A 19,627-nucleotide genomic window follows, 5' to 3' on the forward strand; every position below is an offset into this window, starting at 1 on the left:
TACCTGGTTAAAGATGCATATGGTAAGCCCCTGTACCACCTCACAAGCATGGTTTAGATGTATATATTTGTGTTTTATAAATGTGAACATTGTTTTCCCCTCACCCATGACAGCACCACATGAGAGAGTGGGATCCGCCCAGCAAGGACAGGAAACCATTCTGAATAAAAGGGCGGTACTTCTCCCCTTCGGCAGTTGGCTTCCTGTCCTTGATGGGAGACCCCTGTTCTGTAAACCGGCGGTAAAGAAGAAGAAACGAGAAGAAAAGTCGCCTACTTACCCAGCCCCGTCCGGTGTCTGGAAGAGCAGGGTGAGTCCTGTAGCACCGTTCTTCGGGGCTGGAAGCGCCGTCCACCTGCCCTGGGGGGTCCTGGTGTCCGTGCGGGAGCGGGCGGCAGGTACCGCTCGCGGGGCTCCCGGTCCGCCGCTCCTTCCCCCCCGCTCTGCGCTCCATGCTGCCTGAAACTTCCGGATACGCGCACACGCGACGGGCACGCTGGGAGATGGAGGCGGGCCTTCCGATGACGTCACCGGATGAAGATGGCGGTGCCCATGCAACGCTGCGGTGCAGTCGGCCTGCCATTCCGGTATACAGGCACTCCTGGCCGTGCACCGTGGGGAGCGGGGAGGAGCCTCACCTGGGACCGGAAGGCGGAGGATTAGGGGAAAAAACGACTCTCCTGGCGCTGTCAGAGGCTGGTACCTGGGCTCTGCAATGGACACAGATGAGCAGCAGCGCTCTCCCGTGCGTCATCAGCAGGGCAGGAAAACGGATGACCGGAGCGACACTGGTCGGACGGGCCGTGGCAGCCATGACAGCAGATGCTCCCATGACTCTACAGCTCCTGTGAGACCTGTGGATGTTCCGAAACAGCCTTCAAAACCGGCCCCTAAGAAATCCATGTCCAAAAAGAAGCATAAGGAATGCCCCCTATGCAGGGAACCCCTCTCAGAGGAGTGGCACAAGAAGTTGTGTCAGGGGTGTATCCGTCGCACAATTGCGGAGGAATCCCCGGGACTCTCAGCGGACGTCCGTTCGGATATCCGCTCAGAAGTACAGGATTCCATGAAGGCTTTCTTAAAAAAGAAAAAATCGAAACCTGTAGACTCTGCCCCTTCTTCCTACTCCTCCTCCGGTACGGCCTCAGACTCCTCGTCCTCAGATGGTGATATGGGAGGCAGACCGTGCTTCTCCATTGACGATATAGGGTCCCTGGTCAAATCAGTCAGGGCTACTATGGGGTTGACGAAGGAGAAATCCTCTAGATCCCTGGAGGATGTGATGTTTGGAGGTCTGGAAGATAGGGAGAAGCGTACCTTTCCGGTCAACAACAAAATTGAGGCACTTATTCAGAAGGAGTGGAAGTGTCCGGACAAAGCAGGCTCTCTCCCCTCCTCCTCCAAACGGAAATATCCCTTTGATGAGGACAAAGCAGCCGTATGGGACAAGGCACCCCGGATCGATGCTGCCGTTGCGAAGTCCTCTCGGCGAGGCGGCATTCCCCTAGAGGACTCGGGTACATTGAAAGATCCCCTGGACAAAAAAGCGGATGTCATTCTTAAGCACCTATGGGAGACATCTGCGGGGAGCTTGAGGCTGGCCATCACAAATACCTGTACAGCCCGTTCTCTCATGATCTGGCTCCAACAGGTTGAGGATCAGTTGCGGGATAACACCTCCCGTGACAAGATCCTGTCAAAATTTCAGCTTCTCCAGGGGGCTGCAGCCTTTTTGGCGGATTCCTCAGCGGATGTTATTAGGCTGGGAGCTCGTTCTGCGGGATTGTCTAATCAGGCCAGACGGGCATTGTGGCTGAAGGGCTGTCCAGGAGATCTGCAATCCAAACACAAATTTTGTGCGGTACCCTGTGACGGTCACCTGCTTTTTGGGAAACAGCTGGAGGATGTGCTGGACAAAGCGTCAGAGGGCAAAAAGTCCTTCCCGAGATTCCACTCTGGTTCCTCCCGTCCCTTTTGGAGGCAGAGATTCTCCAAAGGCAGACCCCCGGATAATCGGCGGTGGGAGCGCAGACCGAAGCGGGACTCCGGCTTCATGTTCGGGGGCGCCCCAGCTGCCTCGAAGAAGTCTGCCCAGTGACGCCAGGCTGCCGGTCGGAGGACGCCTTTCTCACTTTCTGGAGCAGTGGGAAAGCATTTCCTCCAACGCCTACGTTCGATCCATTATTATCAGAGACGGTCTCCAGTTCCAATTTCTACTTCAGCCACCACAGCATTTCGTCATCACTCCTCTTCGGGGGTCACAGTCGGAGCAACATGCTCTGGAATCGGAAATTCGGATGTTGATTGGGAAGGCAGTCCTGTGCGAGGTACCCGTGGCGGAAAGGGGTTCTATTCCCCCCCTCTTTCTTGTAGGAAAGCCAGACTGTTCCTTCCGTACAATAATAAACCTCAGACGTCTCAACCAGTTTTTCCAGTATTTCCCGTTCAAGATGGAGTCTGTTCAGTCGGCCATAAAGCTGCTGTTCCGCAACTGTTATATGGCAGTGATAGACTTGAAGGACGCCTATTACCATGTCCCTATCCATCCTCGTTCTCAGCAGTTCCTGTGAGTGGCGGTTTCCATCAACAACTTGGTCAGTCATTTTCAGTTCCGAGCCCTCCCCTTCGGGCCCTCTGTCGCCCCCAGGATTTTTACGAAAATAGTGGCGGAGATGACGGCTCTTCTACGGATACGGAATATTCTGGTGGTTCCTTACCTGGACGACTTCCTGGTGATTGGGAACTCCAAGGAGCAATGTGCGGCTCATCTCTAATACCTTCAACAGTCTCTACAAGACCTGGGTTGGATGGTGAATTACGAGACGTCCCGGATGGACCCGGTCACGATTCAATCATTTCTAGGTCTTACTCTCAACTCAGTGTGTCAGCAGTGCCTTTTGCCAGCAGAAAAGATTCGGAGGGTTTCAACCTTGGCCCAGCGGGCGATCCACCATCCCAGGATGTCTCTGAGGCAGGCTATGTCCTTGCTGGGTACTCTGACCTCTTGCTTCCCGGCAGTCCCATGGAGTCGGGTCCACTCCAGGGCTCTCCAGTGGCAGGTTCTGTATGCCCAGAAAGCATTAAACGATTGTTTAGAAGGGGTCGTCACCCTGTCCTGGGCGGTCAGAAGCTCTCTCCTCTGGTGGACGTCCGTGGACAATCTGTCTGTAGGTGTTCCCTGGCTACCTCGGGACCGGAGGGTGGTTACTACCGATGCCAGCCAGTCCGGCTGGGGGGCTCACCTTCTCGAGCACATTTCTCAGGGATGGTGGTCGCCGTGGGAGGCGGCACAACCCTCGAATCTCCGGGAGCTGTGGGCGGTGGAGCGTGCCCTACACGACTTTCTCCCTTACCTTCGCGGGTGGCATGTTCTGGTCATGTCCGACAACCAGTCCACAGTCTCATACGTCAACCACCAAGGGGGCACGAGATCCCCATCCCTCATGCAGGTGTCCTACAGACTGTTTCTCTGGGCAGAACAGCATCTTCTCTCCCTCTCGGCTCTCCACATCAAAGGAAGTCTCAATGTCACGGCAGATTACCTCAGCCGCCATCACCTGCGGCAAGGGGAATGGTCCTTGAATCCTCGGGTCTTTCGACAGATAGTGACTCTCTGGGGCTTGCCACAGATAGACCTCTTTGCCACCAGACTGAACAGGCAGGTAGTGCAGTTCTGTTCGCTAAGCCCCTCGGACCAGCCCTTCGCAGCAGACGCGCTACAGGTTCCATGGACCTTCAGGCTAGCTTATGCGTTTCCTCCGATTATCATGCTGCCGGCCGTTCTGCAAAAAAATCAGGGAGGACCGGGCGAGGGTACTTCTTATCGCCCCCTTCTGGCCCAAACGACCATGGTTTTCTCTCCTAAGGGCAATGTCTGTCACGGATCCCTGGGTTCTGCCGGAAGTTCCGGACCTGTTAGTACAGGGACCAGTATTCCACGCGCAAGTGAAAGGATTCCATTTAACGGCTTGGAATTTGAAAGGTCGCTGTTGAGGAGCAAAGGTTTTTCCTCTGACCTTATTTCTACTTTGTTGAAAAGCCGAAAACCTGTTACCACCAAAATATATGGGAGAGTGTGGCAAAAATTCCTGCAGTTCTCTGATGGTCCCTTGGGTCCGGAGGCTCCTGTTGAGTGCATTTTAGAATTTCTTCAGAAGGGGTTTGATCTGGGGTTAGCGGTGAACACTCTCAAGGTTCAGGCCTCTGCCTTCCGGGCCCTGTACAATTGTAACCTGGCGGCCAACAAGTGGATTAAACGATTTATTATGGCTAGTGGTAGGACTAGGCCAGTGGTCATACCAAAGGTTCCTCCCTGGGACCTGAACTTAGTCTTGGATGCCGTCACGGGACCCCCCTTTGAACCCCTGACTCAGCTTTCCCTGAAATTGCTTACCCAGAAAACCGTATTGCTAGTCGCATTAACCTCGGCACGGCGGATCAGTGATTTGCAGGCCCTGTCAGTAGTGCAGCCTTACACTCAGGTCCTTGAGGATAGAGTCATCTTGTGACCGGACCCAGCGTATCTCCCGAAGGTCGCTTCTCATTTTCATAGAACGCAAGAAATAGTCCTGCCCTCATTCTGCAGCCGTCCCACTAATGAGGGGGAACGTAGATTTCAAACCCTAGATGTACGCAGGGCCCTCCTACACTATCTTTCGGTCACACAGGCAGTGAGGAAGACACAGTCGTTATTTATCTCCTTTCAGGGTAGTACCAAGGGTCAGGGGGTGTCCAAGAGTACTATCGCTAGGTGGATTAAGGAGGCCATTGCTTTAGCCTACTCCTCCAGTGGAGCGCCTGTTCCGGAGAACATCCGGGCCCATTCCACCAGAGCGGTGTCTACCACATGGGCTGAACGTGCACAGGTATCTATTGAACAAATTTGTAGGGCCGCTACCTGGTCCTCACAATCTACTTTTTTCCGGCACTATCGGTTGGACCTATCCTCCTCGGCCGCTCTTTCGTTTGGTAGGAGGGTGCTTGAGGCGGTGGTCCCTCCCTAAATGGGTTTCTCTGGAAATCTCTCACGTGGTGCTGTCATGGGTGAGGGGAAAACACTAGTGATGAGCGAGTACTAAAAAGCTCGGGTGCTCGAAGCTCGGGCCGAGCCTCCCAAGATACTCGTGTACTCGGGCCGAGCAACGAGCCCAATGTTATCCTATGGGAGACCCAAGTATTTTTGTGAAATGACCCCCCGGCAGCATGGAGAAACCCTAAAAATGGCACAAAAGTCTCAGAAGAGTGCTCAAATGACATGGCAACAGCATGGGGAAGACCCCTTGAAGCATTTATCACTGAAAAGTCACAGCTGTGAACAATTGTCCACGTTTTACGCCATTTTTACGGACTCACCAGAAAACCTTCCAAAATGACCCCAAAATGATTTTTCATGGCGGAAATGTTAAGGGCACATACCCAATAGTGAGATAGAGCTGGTGTATGTTACTTTTTGAGATTAATACATGAAAGATTTTACGTGAAAACATTGTGTGGCACTCCGATGTCCCTGAGAAGAGACGTACATGAAGGCCTCTTGAGTCTAATGTGCCCATTTTGAGGAAGTGAGTCTTTGTAGTATTTTCCTTTGCCAGGGCAGTCCAAAATTGTGAGGTTCACCAATGCCCCTGCATACAGACGTGCATGAGGGCCTGTAAACCTGAAGTGCCCATTGTAAGGAAGTGGGTCTATTTCAGTATAGCCCTTTGCCAGGGCAGCCAAAAATTGGGAGGCTCCACATTGTCCCTGGATAGAGACATGCATGAGGGCCTGTAAACGTGAAGTGCCCATTGTAAGGAAGTGGGTCTATTTCAGTATAGCCCTTTGCCAGGGCAGCCAAAAATTGGGAGGCTCCACATTGTCCCTGGATAGAGACGTGCATGAGGGCCTGTAAACCTGAAGTGCCCATTGTAAGGAAGTGGGTCTATTTCAGTATAGCCCTTTGCCAGGGCAGCCAAAAATTGGGAGGCTCCACATTGTCCCTGGATAGAGACGTGCATGAGGGCCTGTAAACGTGAAGTGCCCATTGTAAGGAAGTGGGTCTATTTCAGTATAGCCCTTTGCCAGGACAGCCAAAAATTGGGAGGCTCCACATTGTCCCTGGATAGAGACGTGCATGATGGCCTGTAAACCTGAAGTGCCCATTGTAAGGAAGTGGGTCTATTGCAGTATAGCCCTTTGCCAGGGCAGCCAAAAATTGGGAGGCTCCACATTGTCCCTGGATAGAGACGTGCATGAGGGCCTGTAAACCTGAAGTGCCCATTGTAAGGAAGTGGGTCTATTTCAGTATAGCCCTTTGCCAGGGCAGCCAAAAATTGGGAGGCTCCACATTGTCCCTGGATAGAGACGTGCATGAGGGCCTGTAAACGTGAAGTGCCCATTGTAAGGAAGTGGGTCTATTTCAGTATAGCCCTTTGCCAGGGCAGCCAAAAATTGGGAGGCTCCACATTGTCCCTGGATAGAGACGTGCATGATGGCCTGTAAACCTGAAGTGCCCATTGTAAGGAAGTGGGTCTATTGCAGTATAGCCCTTTGCCAGGGCAGCCAAAAATTGGGAGGCTCCACATTGTCCCTGGATAGAGACGTGCATGAGGGCCTGTAAACCTGAAGTGCCCATTGTAAGGAAGTGGGTCTATTTCAGTATAGCCCTTTGCCAGGGCAGCCAAAAATTGGGAGGCTCCACATTGTCCCTGGATAGAGACGTGCATGATGGCCTGTAAACCTGAAGTGCCCATTGTAAGGAAGTGGGTCTATTTCAGTATAGCCCTTTGCCAGGGCAGCCAAAAATTGGGAGGCTCCACATTGTCCCTGGATAGAGACATGCATGAGGGCCTGTAAACGTGAAGTGCCCATTGTAAGGAAGTGGGTCTATTTCAGTATAGCCCTTTGCCAGGGCAGCCAAAAATTGGGAGGCTCCACATTGTCCCTGGATAGAGACGTGCATGAGGGCCTGTAAACCTGAAGTGCCCATTGTAAGGAAGTGGGTCTATTTCAGTATAGCCCTTTGCCAGGGCAGCCAAAAATTGGGAGGCTCCACATTGTCCCTGGATAGAGACGTGCATGAGGGCCTGTAAACGTGAAGTGCCCATTGTAAGGAAGTGGGTCTATTTCAGTATAGCCCTTTGCCAGGACAGCCAAAAATTGGGAGGCTCCACATTGTCCCTGGATAGAGACGTGCATGATGGCCTGTAAACCTGAAGTGCCCATTGTAAGGAAGTGGGTCTATTGCAGTATAGCCCTTTGCCAGGGCAGCCAAAAATTGGGAGGCTCCACATTGTCCCTGGATAGAGACGTGCATGAGGGCCTGTAAACCTGAAGTGCCCATTGTAAGGAAGTGGGTCTATTTCAGTATAGCCCTTTGCCAGGGCAGCCAAAAATTGGGAGGCTCCACATTGTCCCTGGATAGAGACGTGCATGATGGCCTGTAAACCTGAAGTGCCCATTGTAAGGAAGTGGGTCTATTTCAGTATAGCCCTTTGCCAGGGCAGCCAAAAATTGGGAGGCTCCACATTGTCCCTGGATAGAGACGTGCATGAGGGCCTGTAAACGTGAAGTGCCCATTGTAAGGAAGTGGGTCTATTTCAGTATAGCCCTTTGCCAGGGTAGCCAAAAATTGGGAGGCTCCACATTGTCCCTGGATAGAGACGTGCATGAGGGCCTGTAAACCTGAAGTGCCCATTGTAAGGAAGTGGGTCTATTTCAGTATAGCCCTTTGCCAGGGCAGCCAAAAATTGGGAGGCTCCACATTGTCCCTGGGTAGAGACGTGCATGAGGGCCTCAAAACATTAAGTGTCCATTTTAAGGAAGTGGGTGTATTATAGTATAGCCCTTTGCCAGGGCAGCCAAAAATTGGGAGGCTCCACATTGTCCCTGGGTAGAGACGTGCATGAGGGCCTCAAAACATTAAGTGTCCATTTTAAGGAAGTGGGTGTATTATAGTATAGCCCTTAGGCAGGGCAGCCAAAAATTGGGAGGCTCCACGTTGTCCCTGGGTAGAGACGTGCATGAGGGCCTCAAAACATTAAGTGTCCATTTTAAGGAAGTGGGTGTATTATAGTATAGCCCTTAGGCAGGGCAGCCAAAAATTGGGAGGCTCCACGTTGTCCCTGGGTAGAGACGTGCATGAGGGACTCAAAACATTAAGTGTCCATTTTAAGGAAGTGGGTGTATTATAGTATAGCCCTTAGGCAGGGCAGCCAAAAATTGGGAGGCTCCACGTTGTCCCTGGGTAGAGACGTGCATGAGGGCCTCAAAACATTAAGTGTCCATTTTAAGGAAGTGGGTGTATTATAGTATAGCCCTTAGGCAGGGCAGCCAAAAATTGGGAGGCTCCACGTTGTCCCTGGGTAGAGACGTGCATGAGGGCCTCAAAACATTAAGTGTCCATTTTAAGGAAGTGGGTGTATTATAGTATAGCCCTTAGGCAGGGCAGCCAAAAATTAGGAGGCTCCACGTTGTCCCTGGGTAGAGACGTGCATGAGGGCCTCAAAACATTAAGTGTCCATTTTAAGGAAGTGGGTGTATTATAGTATAGCCCTTAGGCAGGGCAGCCAAAAATTGGGAGGCTCCACGTTGTCCCTGGGTAGAGACGTGCATGAGGGCCTCAAAACATTGTTCCCATTGCAAAGGAGCGGGTCTCCTGTCGTTGTAATGTCCATTCTGCAAAGAATGGGCGAAAAAATTTACCACTGGGGGTATACCTGAAACAAAGGCCTAAGTATTGCAATTTGTAACGGTCATCATCATGGTGGCGCATGAGGAGAAGGAGGAGCAGTCCAGCGATTATCCAAAGTCCAGAAGTGTGTACCCATGGGTGAGTGGAGGTACATGGCAAACTTTAAATTCCGCTCTCATTTGCTGGTGGTGTGGTGAAGTCTGGCCCAATCCAACCCTTGTTCATCTTGATCAGAGTCAGCCTGTCAGCATTTTCAGTTGACAGGCGGGTGCGTTTATCTGTAATGATTCCACCTGCGGCACTAAAAACACGGTCTGACAAAACGCTAGCAGCAGGGCAGGCCAGGACTTCCAAGGCGTAGAGAGCCAATTCATGCCACGTGTCCAGCTTGGATACCCAATAATTGTAAGGCACAGAGGAATGTCGGAGTACAGTTGTTCGATCTGCAAGGTACTCCTTCAGCATCTGGGCAAACTTAGGATTTCTTGTGGCACTACCCCGCACCTCAGGGGCTGTGGTACGTGAGGGGCTGAGAAAACTGTCCCACATCTTAAAGACTGTTCCCCTACCTCTGGCGGATTGGACTTGTGCCTCTCTCGGCTGTACGCCTCGGTTGTCCACTGATTCCTGACCTATGCCGCTAGCGTTTTGTGAGGGGAATGCTTTGCCTACTTCCGTGAGTATGGCCTTCCGGAACTGCTGCATTTTGGTTGACCTCTCCTCCACGGGAATAAGAGACAAAAAGTTCTCCTTGTAGCGTGGGTCTAACAGTGTTACCAACCAGTAATGATTGTCGGCCAAGATGTTCTTAACGCGAGGGTCACGAGACAGGCAGCTTACCATAAAGTCAGCCATGTGCGCCAGACTCTTAACAGCCAGGACTTCAGTAGCCTGACCAACAAGATGACTGAACATGCTGTCCTCCTCCTCCTCCTCCTCCTCCTCATCTACCCTGTCCTCTGGCCAGCCACGCTGAACCGAGGATATGACTGGTGTGCATGTCATATCCTCAATTTGGCCGGAGAGTTGCTCCATGTCTTCATCCTCCTCCTCGTCATAGTCCTCCACTGCACGTTGTGATGAGACGAGGCTGGGCTGTGTGTTATCACCCACACCCACTACTGTTTCTTGCTGCAACTCATCGCGCTCCGCCTGCAATGCATCATGTTTGTTTTTCAGCAGAGACCGTTTTAGAAGGCAGAGTAGCGGTATGGTGACGCTAATAATGGCGTCATCACCACTCACCATCTTGGTGGAGTCCTCAAAGTTTTGGAGGATGGTACATAGGTCTGACATCCATCTCCACTCCTCAGGTGTTATGTGTGGAGTTTGACCCATTTCCCGACGGCTTAGGTGATGCAGGTACTCAACAACTGCCCTCTTCTGCTCACATATCCTGACCAACATGTGCAGAGTTGAATTCCAACGCGTGGGGACATCACACACCAGTCTGTGAGCCGGAAGATGCAAACGGCGCTGAAAGCCGGCAAGGCCGGCTGAAGCAGTAGGTGACTTTCGAAAATGTGCAGACAGGCGGCGAACTTTTACCAGCAGATCAGACAGCTCTGGGTATGACTTTATAAACCGCTGAACCACGAGGTTGAGCACATGGGCCACGCATGGAACATGTGTCAGCTGGCCTCGCCTCAAAGCCGCCACCAGGTTCCGGCCATTGTCACACACGACCTTTCCTGGCTTTAGGTTCAGAGGTGTGAGCCAGTGATCTGCCTGCTGTTTCAGAGCTGTCCACAGCTCTTCTGCATTGTGGGGTTTGTCACCTATGCAGATTAGCTTCAGCACAGCCTGTTGCCGCTTCGCCGAGGCAGTGCTGCAGTGCTTCCAGCTTGTGACTGGTGTGGAGGGCACAGTGGATGAGGATGCGCAGGAGGAGGAGGAGGCTGAAGAGCATGACATTCCGGAGCTGTAGAGTGTGGGTGAAACACTGACTGAGGTAGGGCCTGCAAACCTTGGTGTGGGAAGGACGTGTTCCGTCCCTCGCTCAGACTGGGTCCCAGCTTCCACAATATTAACCCAGTGTGCCGTCAACGAGATGTAGCGGCCTTGCCCACAAGCACTTGTCCACGTGTCTGTGGTTAGGTGGACCTTGGGTGAAACAGCGTTGTTCAGGGCACGTGTGATGTTTTGTGACACGTGGTTATGCAACGCGGGGACGGCACACCGGGAGAAATAGTGGCGGCTGGGGACCAAGTAACGTGGGACAGCTGCCGCCATCAGGTCGCGGAATGCTTCTGTCTCCACCAGCCTAAAAGGCAACATTTCCAGCGCAAGCAGTCGCGAAATGTTAGCATTTAGAACTGTGGCATGTGGGGTGTTGGCAGTGTATTTGCGCCTGCGTTCAAAGGTTTGCTGAATGGATAACTGAACGCTGCGCTGGGACAAGGACGTGCTTGATGATGGTGTTCTTTCTGCGTAGGCAACTGCAGGTGCAGGAGTGGAGGAGGCTTGTTCGCAGGCAGCATGGACAGAGGATTGGCTCGCATGCACAACCAGCGAAGACGTAGCAGTGACATCAGCAAGCACTGCTCCTCGACTCTGTTGTACTTCCCACAAAGTCGGGTGCTTGGCTGACATGTGCCTGATCATGCTGGTGGTGGTCAGGCTGCTAGTTTTGGTACCCCTGCTGATGCTGGCACGGCAGGTGTTGCAAATGGCCTTTTTTGAATCATCTGGATCCAACTTAAAAAACTGCCAGACTCGTGAAGACCTAACATTTGTACAGGCACCTTGTGTCGTCGTGTTGTTCCGGGGAACGGTTGCCTGACTTCTGCCTGGGGCCACCACCCTGCTTCTTACTGCCTGTTGTGATGCTACGCCTCCCTCCCCCTGTGCACTGCTGTCCTCGCTCTGCATATCCTCCTGCCAGGTTGGGTCAGTTACTGGATCATCCACCACGTCGTCTTCCTCTTCCGCACCCTGCTCCTCCTCCTGACTTCCTGACAATTGTGTCTCATCATCGTCCACCACTTGTTGGGACACGTTGCCAACTTCGTGAGAACGTGGCTGCTCAAATATTTGGCTATCTGTACAGACGATCTCCTCATGACCCACTTCAATATGAGCTGGCGAGAGGCCAGAATGTGTGAATGGAAACGTGAACAGCTCTTCCGAGTGTCCAAGTGTGGGATCATTAATGTCCGAGGAGGACGTGTACTCAGCCTGGTGGTAGGAAGGAGGATCAGGTTCAGAAATGTGCGGTGCAGTATCACGGCTACTGACACTTGACCGTGTGGAAGACAGAGTGTTTGTGGTGGTGCCAATCTGACTGGAAGCATTATCTGCTATCCAACTAACAACCTGTTGACACTGGTCTTGGTTCAAGAGCGGTGTACTGCTGCGGTCCCCAAGAATTTGGGACAGGACGTGCGACCGACTAGATGTGGCCCTTTGTTGTGGCGAAATTAGAGCTTGCCCACGACCTCGGCCTCTGCCTGCACCACCATCACGTCCACTTCCTTGTTCCTTGCCAATGCCCTTGCGCATTTTGCAATGCTGTGCACTGCTGATGTGTATATTCACTACTTGTGCGTTATAATCAAAGTTTGTGGAAATTGCACACAAGTGCACCTGTACGCTGCCACCAACAGGCACACACGTGCGGTTTTAAAAACCAAGCACGGACGCAATAAGAACCTAACAGGTTTTTTTGGGGAGCGACAATTACAGACAAGTCAGACACTATCTGGACTGAGTGTTTTACACTGTGTACACCAGCCCCAGATATGATGAAGGCTGGTATACGGTCACCACTACCCTGCCTGCCTGCCTGCCTGTATACTGGTACAATAGTCCTGACAAGGACTCTTTTGGTCACTAGCCTGTATTCAGACCTGGCTATACCCTGCCTGTATATAGCAACAATAGTCCTGAGAAGGACTCTGCTACTGTACTCCGACCTGGCTATACCCTGCCTGCCTGTATACAACTAGAATAGTCCTGAGAAGGACTTTTGGTCACACTGTTTGCAGCCCTGCAACTGAAAAAGCTATAAAGGGCCGCAAAGCTTTCCCTGAATCAGCGACGCTCTCCCTGCACTGACAGTCTGGATAGCTGTGAGCACAGCACAGCGCGCCGGCCGATATAAAGGCTCGGTCACGCTGTGCAGGCCGGCCAATCACTGCAATTCCACAACTAACAGGGCTGTGGCATTGCAGTGGTCTGCCAGCCAATCCCTGCATGAGGGCTGGCTCTCAAAAGAGCGCCAACATGCAGAAATGAAGACCACGAGTACAGCACGAGTATCGCGAGATTACTCGGTCCCCGCCGAGCAGCCCGAGTACAGCGATACTCGTGCGAGTACCGAGTAGTGACAAGCATGCTCGCTCATCACTAGAAAACACAACTGTTACTTACCGGTAGCCGTTTTTTCCAGAACCCATGACAGCACCCTTATATTTCCTCCCTTTCTCATCCTTGGTGTGCACTTTTTCGGTGTGCTTGTGGGTGTTTAGTGGTGGTGGAGTAAGTTCTAACGATTGTTGGAGGTCCTCTCATTCTCGGTAATCAACTGACGAAGGGGAGAGGTACCGCCCTTTTATTCAGAATGGTTTCCTGTCCTTGCTGGCCGGATCCCTCTCTCTCACGTGGTGCTGTCATGGGTTCTGGAAAAACCGGCTACCGGTAAGTAACCGTTGTGTATTTATTGTATGTAAGTTTACCACCTGCTTGCTGTCTGTAATGACGTCATAGTACTTTATAAGACCCGCAACACACATCCGTTTAATTTGTACGTGTGCGGTACGTATTTGCACGTACCGGAAACACGTACACACGGAGACCCATGTTATTCAATGGTAGATGGCACACACACGGAAAATCACACGGAACGTGTGACCGTGTGGCAAGTACGGTACGTGTGTGCGCTTTTCTACACAGACGACATGTCCGTTTTTTGCCGGCAGCACGCAGGCACGGACCCGCTTTAGTCTATGGTTCCGTGCCTGCACGTACCGCACACAGAGTATGTCCGTGTTCAGCACGTTTCGTGCGTGTGCGTTTTTACACTAGCGATCTTATTTTTTGTTTTTTTAAATTAAAGTCAGTATACTTACCTTTTTCCCCTGCTGTTCTCAGTCATACTTACATTGGCGCTCGTTTTTTTTCTTCCCCCGGCTCATACCGCACCCCGATCACCAGCGCGGCGAGGAACAGCTGTGCAGAGAATACGTGGCAATAATTACTTTGAATATGCCGGCCGCTCATTAATCAATCTCGTATTCCCTGCTTTCCCCACCCACAGACGCCTGTGATTGGTTGCAGTCAGACACGCCCACCACGCTGAGTGACTGGGTGCAGTGAGACACCTGTCACAGCAGCCGGTGGGCGTGTCTATACTGTGCAGTAAAATAAATAAATAAATAATTTAAAAAAAAAACGGCGTGCGGTCCCCCCCAATTTTAATACCAGCCAGATAAAGCCATACGGCTGAAGGCTGGTATTCTCAGGATGGGGAGCCCCACGTTATTGGGAGCCCCCCAGCCTAACAATATCAGTCAGCAGCCGCCCAGAATTGCCGCATACATTATATGCGACAGTTCTGGGACTGTACCCGGCTCTTCCCGATTTGCCCTGGTGCGTTGGCAAATCGGGGTAATAAGGAGTTTTTGGCAGCCCATAGCTGCCAATAAGTCCTAGATTAATCATGTCAGGCGTCTCCCCGAGATACCTTCCATGATTAATCTGTAAATTACAGTAAATAAACACACACACCCGAACAATCCTTTATTAGAAAAAAAAACACAAACATATACCCTGGTTCACCACTTTAATAAGCCCGAAAAAGCCCTCCATGTCCGGCGTACTCCAGGATGGTCCAGCGTGGCATCCAGCTCTTCTGCATGAAGGTGACCGGAGTTGCAGAAGACACCGCCGCTCCTGTCAGCTCCACGCAGCTAATGAAGGGAATAGCGCGATCAGCTGTATTCAGCGTTGGCCGCGAGTAACCTCAGTGACAGCTCAGCTGATCGCGCTATTCCCTTCATTAGCTGCGTGGAGGTGACAGGAGCTGCGGTGTCTTCTGCAGCTCCGGTCACCTTCATGCAGCAGAGCTGGAAGCGACGCTGGACCATCCTGGAGTACGCCGGACATGGAGGGCTTTTTCGGGCTTATTAAAGTGGTGAACCAGGGTATATGTTTGTGGGGTTTTTTTTCTAATAAAGGATTGTTCGGGTGTGTGTGTTTATTTACTGTAATTTATAGATTAATCATGGAAGGTATCTCGGGGAGACGCCTGACATGATTAATCTAGGACTTATTAGCAGCTATGGGCTATTCAAAGTAATTGTTGCCGCGGATTCTCTGCACAGCTGTTCCTCGCCGCGCTGGTGATCGGGGAGCGGTAAGTATGAGAGAGGGCTGCGCACTTCAGTCACTCGGGGGATTAGCGGTCACTGGTGAATTCTTCACAGGTGACCGCTAATCAGTACGCGGCACACAGACAGAGCCGCGGCATGACAATGAAGTCGGGTGAAGTTCACCCGAGTTCATTCTCATCGCGCAACTCTGTCTGCTGTCAGCCGACATGTATCAACGACATTGTGCAACACACAAACGGACATTCCACACGGACATTCCACGTACACATACACGGGCATTTTAGACACAAACACGGACATTTTACACGTACACACGGCTCGCATACGCCATCACACGGATGCCATACGTACCAGAGAAACGCCCCAAAAAAAAACGGAACACGGACCCGAAAAACGGACCGTGTCATGGACGTTTTTTTTGCGGAAGTGTGTTTTAGGCCTAAGGGACAAAAATGTCATTATTCAACCACAAGAGGCCGCTGTTTCTTAGCACAGATGAAAGACTGCAATAGAACTAGCTCAATAGAAGGAATTACAGGGCACTGCTCCACAAATGTGCCTCCTGACAAGTGGTCAACCAAAATTCACACTTAAAAGTTATAATTCCACAACTTCAGCCTCTGCGGTTGTGCGAGAGGACTATAGCTAGGGAACTACTGATCACAGCTGCGTGCGTGGTGCTCATTCAAAGCAGTAGAAAAAAAATCTCATGGAAAATGAGGTAGAAAAAAGAACGAACACTCACCAGTTTTGCTGTGCGATGATCAGGATATTTTATTCATACTTGGAGGTTACATGCTGCGGGGAGGGGTGAGACAGGACAGCACGTTAGACAACGGCCGTTTCGCCCCATCTCCGTCGTCTAACGTGCTGTCCTGTCTCACCCCCTCCCCGCTTGCCGCAGCATGTAACCTCCAAGTATTAACGTATTAATTTAATCTGTATATCAGTCGGATAACGGTCATGTCTTTGCTTTAACTTTTAAAATCGTGCTGACAGGTTCTCTTTAAAGCAGAATTTAGTCTGCAGTTATTTGTACAGATTCTGCCCAAGAGCGGCATGAGACCAACCTTGCAGGAGTAAGGGGTACTTCTCACATAGCGAGATCGCTAGCGAGATCGCTGCTGAGTCACAGGTTTTGTGACTTACCAGTGACCTCGTCAGCGATCTTGCTGTGTGTGACACTAAGCAGCGACCTGGCCCTTGCTTTGAAATCGCTGATCATTACACACAGTGCTGGTTCATTTTTTGCTCGTTGCTCTCCCGCTGTGAAGCACACATCGCTGTGTTTGACAGCGAGAAAGCAACGATCTGAATGTGCACTGAGCAGGGAGCCGGTGTCTGGAAGCTGTGGACGCTGGTAACCAAGGTACACATCGGGTAACTAAGCGAATCTCTTTGCTTGGTTACCTGATATTTACCTTGGTTACTAGCGTACGCCGCTCTCAGGCTGCCAGTGCTGGCTCCCTGCACACGTAGCCATAGTACACATCGGGTAACTAAGCGAAGCGCTTTGCTTAGTAACCCGATGTGTAACCTGACTACGAGTGCAGGGAGCCAGCGCTAAGCGGTGTGCGCTGGTAACCAGGGTAAATATCGGGTAACCAAGCAAAGCATTTTGCTTAGTTACCCGATATTTACCTTGGTTATTAAGCGCAGCATTGTTTCCACGAGTCGCTGGTGGCTGGTCACTGGTCGCTGGTGAGATCTGCCTGATTGACAGCTCACCAGCAATCATGTAGCGACGCACCAGCGATCCTGACCAGGTCATATCGTGGTCGGAATCGCTGGTACGTCGTTTAGTGAGACGGTACCCTAAGAAGGGCTGTAAAAACAAACTACAGAATGACTGCCATAAAAAGACGTATTAGCATTAGGATTAGGAGATAATGTTAGGTCTGTCATAGAAATGAGCTTGTTTTACAGCACAGTGCCTGATGAGTAATTGTTTCTTTCTTTTCCTCTTTGCAGATTTGTGTGACCATGCCGTGCACATAGCACATGATGAACTTTGAACTTCTGTTTCTACCTCTTAGATGATCCATAAAGCTTTACAGAAAAGGGAAATATAATGGAATGTGAATGATAGTACTTTTTGTTTCTTACATATTTTTTACATTAAAAGAAAAAGTAGTTACTTTGTCAACAATCATTGTGTGCATTTATTTTACATTTCTTTGTATCTGGACATAAAATGACTTCTGGACTTCAGTCTCGCACAAATAGCATTTTACCTGTTTCAGGATCCCACCAATTATAACCCTTAAAGTCAAAAATCAAAAACCATTTAGGCCTCAATTCATTTAAACTGGGTGTTGTTTGTGCCAGTCATAATAAAGGTTTCTTACTGTATAAGAGGCACCTGATTCATTTAGAAGAGCACTCCACTTTAGTGAAACAGTTGCATCTTGCTAGCAGAGTGTGCTTTTCCATAAACCTTACTCTAGTCATTGACTGGTGTGGGATTTTTTTGCATATAGGTGATTTCCGTACACCACTCCACTGTTCGTACTTACTTGGTACAATTCTCCATCAAGTTGTAAAGTTCCAATAAATTCAAGGAAGTGCAAGGCACCGAAGCTCTTCCTCCACAGAAAACTTTATTGATCCCAACATACACGTAAAATAGATTAAAAAAAATGCAAAGTTTCAGCCAGGGGAGGGCCTTTATCAAGCCATTAAAAGGGTGTGTGGAGGAAGATCTTTGGTGCCTTGCATTTCTTTGAATTTATTGGGGTAAGATTTCTGGTGTAAGGTACGACCTGTCCAGTAATGAATTAGACAAGTGTGTGTTGCGGAGCTAGCTGGTACTAACATGAAAGTACAAGAAGTTGCACACTTTTTGAACAACTTCACATTACACAAATTTTGCGTCTTTTACATCGGAAATGTGGCATAAATGGTATTATACACTGGTCACAAACACTTTTTATTGACTCCTTGATATCTGAGAGTGGCTAAACATACAAACCCTTCAAAACTGAAGAAATGAGCGGCACACTTGTTGGTATAAGTGCAATGTGTAGGTGCACATTCACACTGTGGCCACTGATACAAAACCTCATAAAATAGACAAACAAATGAGCTAATATGTAAATAAATTATGCCCATACTAGCGTCCCCACGCTGTCCTGCCTCCCCTCCTGGCGGAGACGTCTGTTCTCTCACCTGCCCGGCCGTCCTGCAGTGGTTCCTCCTTCCTCAATTCATCCTGCTGTCTCCCAGGGCCTGCACACACTACACAGACCTCCAGGGAATGCCCGTAGGCTGTGTGCACAGCCATGCCCCTTTTCTTAAAGGGCCAATATGTCCTGACCCAGAATTGCCTCTCAGGCCAGTTGAGACCTTTGGATAGATGCCTCATCAACAAATTCCTAATGTTGCTAGTTCTCAGGTCCGATTGTGCTGCTGTCATTTCGCTGTCTTCTGCTGCTGATTCGTATCTGTGTTTTAGTGCATTACGAGTCTGCTACTGCTGCAACCATCCACACCAGCCAGCTAACAAAATATCCGCTGCTGCAAGTATTCACGCTGGCCGCCTGCCTCTGCCGCAAGTATCCTCTTCGGCTGCTGCAACCGCATCCATCCATCCTGGCCAAATCTACGACACTGGTTGCTGTTGCTACAACCAGAGACTATATTGTATCCGTGGGGCCAGCTGCCAAGGTACCACAGATCCCCTGGTGCTACCCTCTGCCAGCTGCTTACCAGCTTGTGTACCTATTGCCACCTACAGTGGCTTTAGTGAGGACTCAGCGGCCAGTCTAGTTCGCTCCTCTAGGCAATTGAACGGTATCTTCGGTCCAGTGAACCCGCTAATCCTGTGCTTGCCCCACAAGCATAACATATAAATTTTACTATTTACTTACTGCAGAGTATTTGCTCATTTGTTTTCATCCTAGATTTTATATTTACAATGCTCAGTATAAATGAGTACACACCTTTTGGAAAGGGAGATTTTAATATCTTACTGAACATAAGAACAATTTCCCAAATTTTGACAAGACTGCTTTTCATAAAGCCTTTTTTTAGCAAATAATGTGAAAGTAAAGTTCTATTTATTAATTTTCATTTCAACATCATCAGTTTTACTCGAATTAGTTGATTCAAAAAGAAATATACCCCTCATCTAAAACTACTACATCTAGTATTTTGTGTGACTTCCATAATTTCTAAGGACAGTACCAAGCCTTCTAGGCATGGAATTAACAAGTTGGTGACCTGATGCATCATTTTCATCCATTCTTCAAGAATGACCTCTTTTAGAGCCTGGATTCTGGATGCTGACTATTGTCAGAACTCATGTCTCTTCAGAACTCACCATAGTTGTTCAATTGGGCTCACATCAGGAGACATACTTGGCCACTTAATCAGTTTTTGCCCTGTTCTTTTGAGGTCACTATTACATTTCTGTAGATGTGTGTTTTCGATCCTTGTCAAGTTGAAAAAGTCCACATCTGCCAAGGTCAAGAAGTGATGGTGGTATCATGAATTCACAGATGTATTGCTCTACATCGAAAGAGAAGATACTATCCATGAAATGTAGCTCCCAAACAGCACTCATGCAGCCCCACATACGGACACTGCCACCATTATGTTTCAGTGTAGACATCTTCCATTTTTC

At 50.1% G+C, this 19,627-nt stretch overlaps 1 protein-coding gene across 4 annotated transcripts in view; it reads left to right on the top strand.

Annotated features, from left to right (window-relative positions):
• CNPY2 (canopy FGF signaling regulator 2) overlaps positions 1–17,358 on the top strand; it is a 79,586-nt gene extending 62,228 nt beyond the window's left edge. For all 4 annotated transcript variants that reach the window (XM_075336959.1, XM_075336960.1, XM_075336961.1 and 1 more), the window contains exon 6: positions 16,975–17,358. In XM_075336959.1, coding sequence (XP_075193074.1) covers positions 16,975–17,018 — 44 coding nt within the window. In that variant the 3' untranslated portion in view covers positions 17,019–17,358. The remainder of the gene's footprint in view (positions 1–16,974) is intronic.
• Positions 17,359–19,627: the final 2,269 nt, after the last annotated feature.

The sequence above is a fragment of the Anomaloglossus baeobatrachus genome, chromosome 2, assembly GCF_048569485.1.
Source record: "Anomaloglossus baeobatrachus isolate aAnoBae1 chromosome 2, aAnoBae1.hap1, whole genome shotgun sequence".
In the NCBI taxonomy this organism is placed as follows: Eukaryota; Metazoa; Chordata; class Amphibia; order Anura; family Aromobatidae; genus Anomaloglossus; species Anomaloglossus baeobatrachus.